This window comes from Spodoptera frugiperda, chromosome 24, assembly GCF_023101765.2.
Source record: "Spodoptera frugiperda isolate SF20-4 chromosome 24, AGI-APGP_CSIRO_Sfru_2.0, whole genome shotgun sequence".
NCBI lineage: Eukaryota > Metazoa > Arthropoda > Insecta > Lepidoptera > Noctuidae > Spodoptera > Spodoptera frugiperda.
Genome location: NC_064235.1, coordinates 1,331,834 through 1,340,317, shown reverse-complemented (window position 1 = coordinate 1,340,317; position 8,484 = coordinate 1,331,834). Strand labels below are relative to the sequence as shown.

The 8,484-nt window shown below is 36.8% G+C and overlaps 1 protein-coding gene across 1 annotated transcript; it reads left to right on the top strand.

The window, feature by feature from the left end:
- The first annotated feature begins 486 nt into the window (after positions 1 to 486).
- On the top strand, positions 487 to 2,061 carry LOC118278497 (uncharacterized). Its single transcript, XM_035597713.2, has one exon. The coding sequence runs from the start codon at positions 625 to 627 to the stop codon at positions 1,549 to 1,551; it is 927 nt and encodes a 308-aa protein (XP_035453606.2). The 5' UTR covers positions 487 to 624; the 3' UTR covers positions 1,552 to 2,061.
- The last annotated feature ends 6,423 nt before the right edge of the window (positions 2,062 to 8,484 follow it).

Here is an 8,484-nt window from a genome sequence, read left to right as displayed (position 1 = left end):
CCGACTGTAGGAAGGGTGCAGCAGGTTATTGTTAAGTTTATTCTGATTTTGTGTTAAACAATATTTTTTGTAGGTAAAGTCAATCTGTTCGCGCTCACGGTCATATAAACTAACTCTGAACTATAAGTTTTTAGTATTTATTCATAAGTTCTTTGATTTATTATTTACCAACTTTATGTTCGCTAGTTTTTCCTACATGGTGTACAAATATTCAAACTAGTTATTCTTATACTGCACAATGATGTCGGATTATGTCGGATTATGTACGGTTAAAGTCATGAATTAGTTCTTAAGATCTGACAAAACCGTGCTTTCTTCAAGGTCCTTGATTGTGCTTATTGGCACAAAAACAAAAACATGTATCTAATACTTTCAAGACCAAACAAAACTTAACATTGAACAATTGAACTTGCACTAAAATGTTCAGTCATCGTGTATTTCGAATCTGTGACGCATCATCTGATCGTTTCCGTCATCATGACTTTTAGTTCATTCGCGAAACGTCAGTTGATCGTCAAAAGAAGTAAATAACCTATTTTTTTGTATTATTCTGACGAAAACAATAACCTTCGAGGTTAATTAAACATTATTTATGTGCGATAAGGTCATACAAAACCAGTTTACATGCTTATCCTCAACACACTTACGATTTTGCTACAAGTAGCGTTCATAGTGTCTATGTCCTTACTGTCCATGAATATAATCCGATATTTTACTGGTGGTGTTAAGAAAATGGCTTTAATTGCTCCTGCGATGTTCGTTAACCACGGAGGAGGTCCTATGCCGCTTCTGGGGGACAAAGACCACGCAGGACTGACGAATTTCCTGCGCGACGGCGTCCAAAAGCATTTGAATTTAAAGGAGATAAAAGGTATTATTCTTGTGACTGCCCACTGGGAAGAGAGTGTCGTTACTATATCTTCTGGTAAGCATCACGATCTATACTTCGATTACTACGGATTTCCGCCAGAAACATACAAATATAAGTATGACGCGCCCGGAGATCCGGCTTTAGCAGAAAGAATACATCATACGTTGAAAAAGGCGGGAATAAAATCGAAATTGGATCCGAAAAGAGGTTGGGACCATGGAGTTTTTGTGCCAATGATGTTGATTAACCCTGCAGCCAGTGTTCCTATAGTACAAATATCAGTTTTGTCCAATCAGGATCCGGAACAGCATTATAAACTTGGGCAAGCGTTATACGAATTTAGGAAAGAAGGTATAGCCATTTTAGGCTCAGGAATGTCGTATCACAACATGAGAGAATTCATGCTAGGCCGACACCAATCGTCCGTAGTAAACAAAGAATTTGATGAATACTTAAACAAAGTTTGCACTGCGGAGGATGAGGCTCAACGAAAAGAAGGTTTGGTGTCCTGGAGACAGCAGAAAGGGGCTACGGAAGCTCATCCGATGAGGGCAGCCGAGCATTTTATGCCGTTGATAGTTATTGCGGGCGCTGGAGGCTCCAAACCTGGTGAACGTATCTTCAATTGGGACATGAGTGGAGTATTCCGACTAAGTGCCTTCGTATGGAAAGATGAGTGATTGAATTTTTCTAGAATATTCTAGATTATGTCAGTATCTCGTGAATATTGTTTGCGTAATCGTGATGCAGGCATTTTTTTTTAAGAATGCAAGTGAACTTTCATATCTACAGTAATGCAATATTTTAAAAACCTAACAAGTGGAAGGTTTTATATATTTCTTAATAAAAAGGGTAATTTTTTGAGGTGGAAGCTTGATACGCTGAGGTAATAAGTATAGATATTATAACTATTTAGGATCCTATTTTTCACATAATATATTTTGGTATAATGGTTTTGGCATAAGAGCATTTTCACATAATTGTTTTTCATATAATCAGTAGATTGTGGTCACAAATACATTTATAAAGAGAGATTTATCATTAAATTATGCTTTTAATTTTATGTATAAACATTATTTTGCAACATTATTTTGCATAATTAAAAGTATGTGTAAATTGGCTTGTGTAAGAAAATTATGTCACATTATACGATTAATTATTATGTTATCGGCTTACTCACGTAACTGTTTGACTCGACTAGTTTCAGCCGTGCTAGAGACTCATATTCATGAGCAGCATTCCGCGACACGACGCGGCGATTATCGCGCTGCTACAGCTGACGCCTCTAGCATGGCTTGAAACTAGTCGAGTTCCTCGTCAAACAGTTACTTACTTCTAGTTTTTTTTAAATACTTATTTATTTGATGTTAATTTATTTCAAATTATGTCTGTCAAGGTTTTTTTTTTGTAAAAATGTTTTTGTACGTATTTTTGATTGAATTTTGGTCTGATACACAAAATGGTTGTTTTATTTTAGCTAGTACATAGTACAGAACAGGGGCCTTAGTCTACTATTACAATTGTGTCAGAATGGTCGATCATTGAGCAGTGCAAGAGGGACGGAGCTATACAATCTACATAGCTCCGTCCCTCTTGCACTGTATCATGTATAAATTTTATTGTATACGAAAAAGTCGAACTGATTTTACCTATCTGAGGGCTCACGAGTTTGCTTTTTGGCCTACTCTAATGAACCAACCAATCAGAAAGCTTAGTAGGAGTTTGCTTTACGTCAAGAAAAAAGAAATGAGAGCGCGTTCGACGATCTGATTGGTTGGTTCTTGGTTTATTCGAGTCGGCCAATCAGTACCCTTAATACGAGTTTGCTTTACGTTGAACGAGATCGAAACAAAAGCGCGTTCGGCACTCTGATTTATTGCTGGTTCTTGGATAATTTAAGTCGGCCAATCAGAGCGCCGAACGCGTTCTCGTTTTGATTACTTTATAAAGCAAACTCGTACTAAAGGTATAGTGACGCGGTAAAGCAGTTTGATCTAGTAAAACGTAACTAATTTGTGCTAAGCCCTCTAGATTATTTAATATTTTATTTAATCCCGGCTTAAGTGATACCACGGCCTTACAGTACAACGGCGTGAAATAACGCTTGCGTGGTGTTTTGCCGTGTAAAGGTACGCGTCCACAGGCCCACATCGTACGCATCGCACGCAACGGATTTTAGTTTGTCTTGTATAGAAACTCATACAACTGCGTCCACTGATCCGCATCGTACGGACCGCATCATCGGCAATGCCTACATGCGATGCGTACTGATGACGTCATACGGAATGCGTACGATGCGGGCCTGTGGATGCTTACCTTTAGTGACGGTACCGGAAAATTTTGCTTTTTATGTCTACTTAGTAATTTATTTGATAAAATAAAGAGATGCAATAAGCTTTTTATAATTAAGGGACCATTTCGCTAAATAACAATAAGGGTTGCTTATTTTTAAGTAAATTAACTAAATTATAACATTTAATGAAGATTCTAAAGTGTTTTTATTTTACATTTTGTTTTTATCTCAGCTATTTGATTTTCAAATCTTGTTTTTTTTTTTTTTTTTTTCATCTTTATTTAAGGGATTTTATCACATAGCGATAATGTCACCCCGTGACTTACAACGAAAATCTTATCTAATAATACATTGGGTATCTTATGAACTAGTTAAGCTTATACTCAAATTTACTTAGTACAAATATATCCCTGCTACTCATAAATTACATTTAGAAGTCGACACAGAATCCTAGCATCCTCTGACAGAGGAACAGCTAAGATGCTGTTACAAGTTCCTACTTCAAATTCAGACGATTTGAAGTGTCTTTCCTGCACGTTCCGGTCACATTCCATCAGAACATGATAGATATCTTCTATTACTCCACAAACTTGACAGTTTGGAGAGGTACTTTTACCCATTAAGTATTTAAATTTGTTGGATGGGATGTGACCAGATCGCATTCGCAATAAAGCCACCACATATTTCCTATCTATCTCCCTACCTTCAAACCATGGGTATCGAGGCAGTTCAGGCTGGATAGTATTATACCAGATACCTTTAAGTCGAGACCTCTCATCAAAATATTCACGCCATCTTTGCCTGCATAGTTCTCTAACATGACCCTGCCAATCTGAGTATAGCGGTGTACATGTGTAAATAATCCCTTCGTAAGACGCCTGCTGGGCCGCTGTGTCTGCTACCTCGTTACCCATGATACCAATATGAGAGGGTATCCATTGAATGGATATATTTTTATTCAGAAACTGCATCTTGCGGATGCTTTCTAAAATATGCATGGCTATCGGTAACCCTCGAAGAGTCGAAGGTATTCGAGCCAAGTGTTGGAGGCTGCTTTTTGAATCCGAAAATATAACAAAATTATTCTGATCGATATTAAGTACATACGACAAGGCTTCAGAAATAGCTATAAGTTCACAATACATAATAGAAATCTGAGAATTAATTTTAAACTGGGCTTTAACGTTAAGTTGAAAATCAAAAAAAGCAGCTCCCAAGTCTGACCCATTTTTGGACCCATCTGTAAATATTTTATAATATTGATTGTACTTATCACCTATCATTCTATCACACTTGTTACGGAGGTCATTTATATTAATTAACCTTTTTGCCATATTTATACCGTCAACCGTATCACAAATTATATTAGTTAGATCTACATTGGTTACCCAAGTGTCCAGGAAATAAATACTTAATAATGAACTAGTATACAGAGGAATTTCTGAGTACATTCTATGGACATCTACTAAAACTGGTAGTTTTTTAGTTCTCCAGGACAATCCATGGCAAAGGTCAGACAGCTCCTCTAATATACTAATAAGAATATTATTACAATCAGACCTCGATTTTAAGTAAAACTTACACGCAAGAAACAATCTTCGAATTGTCAAAGGTTGCAGGCATAGCTCAGCTTCCATGACGTGGATGGGTGTGCTTCTAATAAATCCCCCTATTACCCGCATTGCCTGGTTTTGTACTCTGTCAAGTTTTTGGAGGTGGCTGTTTACACAATTTTCGTACAAAAAGCAACCATAATCCATCCTACTTCGAATTAAAGCGATGTATAACCTTCTGAGATGTACGGGATGTACACCCCATTCCGCCCCAGCTAGTATTTTAAAAATATTTAAATAGCGACTGACTTTTTCCCGAACTTCATTTATGTGTTTACCCCATTTTAAGGAACTGTCTAACCACATACCAAGATACCTAACACAACTAATTTGTTCGATAGGATTATTATCAACAGTTAGTTGAATAGCGTTCCTTCTCCTCCCCCTACTAAAAATGCACACCTTTGTTTTCTTGTGGGAAATATTCAAACCTAATTCTGTCATCAAACTTTGAAAAATATCTAATGCATTTTGGATGTGACTTACAGAATCCAATAATTTCCTCTGCATGTCATACACCACAAAATCATCCGCGTATTGTGAGACGTAAACGTTACTTATACTTCTACAAACTTTACTTGTGGCTGCATTAAAAAGTAAGGGGGACAAGGGGTCTCCTTGAGCTATGCCTGTACCGGTAATACGAGATACTAGGATGTTATTTTGCAGTTCAATAAATAGGTGTCTTTGATGAAGATACCTCCAAAGATATTCACAAAGGATAGAACCAACACCCATGTCATCCAAAATGCCTAAAAGAGTCGTTAGACTTATATTGTTGTAAGCAATTTCAATGTCTATAAAACAACCTACCGTTGCCACATTTTTGGAAAAACCTGTTTGAATGCGTGTAACCAACCTAGAAAGTCCTTCATAACATGACTTGGATCTTCGAAAACCTGTAGTGTCATGAGATAGTAAATTATTCTTCTCAAGGAACCATTCAAGTCTACGTGTAATAATGGTATGAAATATCTTACAAAGACAGGATATGAGAGCAATAGGTCTAACACCTTCACTTGAGCCCAAGACACTACCCGGTTTCGGTATAGGAACAATTTTAACCTTTCTCCACTGCTCTGGAACAAATCCGGATAAAAAAACCTATTGTACAGGGAAGTTAGCATGATTTTAGCATTGTAAGGCAAATATTTAATCATAGAATAAGATACATTATCTTGTCCCGGGGCTGAATCCGTATTTTTAATTGAATTACTTACTTCCTGTATCGAAACCGGTATACACAATTGAGAGTTACACGACGTGAATGTAGGAGTTGGTGGTGAAACGTAATCGGGGGCCAGACTTCGCAACAATGTTTCAGCTTTACTTTGATCAACATAGGATGAAGACGATCTGTATCCTTTGACCCATTTCATGCGCTTCCACATTTCTGCAGAAGAAGTCACATTGTCGATGCTGGTGCAAAATGACCGGAAGGATTCCTTTTTGGCTTGTCGTATAAGTCTTTGCGCCTCACTCACTTTTAGCTGTAAAACTTCAAGATTATGTGGGGTGGGATTTCTTCTGAAAGTAGCTAGTGCTAGTCGTCTTTGTGCAACAATATGCGATAGATTTTGATTCCAATATGGCTTTGGTATGAATTTGTCTGAATGAAGAGGATTAGTGCACTGCTTAATCGTGGGAATATATTCATCAGCTGCAGCGTTTAAAATATTTATGAATTGATTATAAGCGGCTTGGTGATCTAAAGGCAACTCTAAGTTTGTTATTTGTTCTTCTATCGTCCGGCTATAGTTTTGCCAATCTGCTTTCTTGAAATTTCTTCGTTTTTTGAAACTATCTGATTTATTATTTTGTAAGCTGATTTTAATTATCATATGATCACTCCCCAGATTTTCATTCATGACCTGCCATTTAAATCTTAAAGCCAAATCTGTTGACACAAAGGTTGTATCTGGGGAGGATTTTTGTAAAGCTCCGTTAACTAATTTAATACGTGTATGAGTGTTATCATTGAGAGTACAAAGGTTGCTCTCCATTGCTGAATCAAAAATCTGGTTACCTCTTGTATCTGTTCTGGAAGACCAATTTGAGTGGTGGCCATTCAAATCACCGGCAACAAGAGCTTTATGTTGTGCTACTGAAAATACTTGATCTCAGTCACTTCTGCTTGTCCTCACAGATGAGGGACAGTAAATAGAAACGACGTTTTCTAGATGGCTACAGTTGTGCAGCTTAATATGAATAATTTCTATTTGTGAGTTTGTTAGATTGACATTACACTGTGTAGCTCTGATGGAGTGATGCGTGAAAACAGCCACACCACCATAACCATCATCACGATCTGCTCTGTATATATTATAACCACTCAATCTGATAGCCTTTTCAGGATCAAACCAAGTTTCACTGACTACAGCTATATGAATTTTTTCTTGATTTAATAAAGTTTCAAATTCCGTCATCTTTGATTGTAAGCTCTGGGCATTCCACTGTAACACATTGAGGTTTATGTGCCTGTTGTAACTATCCATTTTTTAATTTTGGACATAAGAGGTATTTCTGTTATAAACTCCATGATGAAAGATGAAACCCAATTAAATAAGACCTTCACACAATCCATCACTTTATTCTCCAAAGAAGCTTCGCTGTTCCAGATTTTTTCCTTTAATTTAATCCACACCAATTTCCAATTACTGTTATTCTTTTCCTTATTTAATTCAGCCACTTTCTCTGTATCTTCCTGTGATATTTCGGAATCACTATCTGTCAATGTCGTCCAATTAAACATTGTATCTGATTTCTGTTTTCTCTTCGGATCCCCCTTTTTATTATTGTATTTCTGTGTTATAGTAGCCTTCTTCTTTGCTTTCTTAAGTGTGTCAGCATATGTGTCTTTATTTTGTGATGTAGAATCTTTTCCTGTGCTTGTACTTTGACTTAGTTCCTGATATTCTCTTTCCGTCTCTTGTATTCTTCCTTGTGCTTTCTGTACGTTATTTGGTTCAGGAGGGACGTAAAGTGTTAGAGCTCGTTTATACGTGCAATTAAACTCTGCCATTAACTCTCTTATTTTCCGTTCTTTTAAATAAATTGGGCATGTACGAGACAGTGCCATGTGCTTGCCGGAACAGTTATTACACTTATAGCTTACAGTATCACAGTTGGGGTGAGACTGGCTACATTTAGGACATATCTCTCTGATAGATGAGCAGACTCGAACTGTGTGCCCAAATCTCCAACACCGAGAGCATTGAGTTACAGGAAACTGATAGGGACTAACTTTTGCTCTAGTTTCAAATATGTATACATAGGTAGGTAAGGAGGACCCCTTAAAAGTTAATCTGACAGCTTCTCCAGGTTCCCAATGGCCACTATTTGTATTACGGCGTTTTAATCTTTTAATACCTGTTATTTCAGTATCACAAGTTAAACTCTCCAATATTAATTCGTCCGATAAATCTAAATCTATATCCTTAATAACGCCGTAGCTTTCTTTTATCTCTAGAGTTTTTTGACATTTTAGACCGTTTTCTTTAAAATATTTGGATTCTATTAATTTATTTGCACTTTCTTCATTATTGAATTGGATTAGAACTTTGAATGCGTTAATATATTTAATGTTTGTAATGTCCGGGATGTTCTCTAATTTAAGTAACTTGGCAAGTCCAAACTGTTTTGGTATTTTCTCAACAGAGGTTATACTGACTTCAATTTTATCTTCGGGTACTCTAATCTCATCGGAC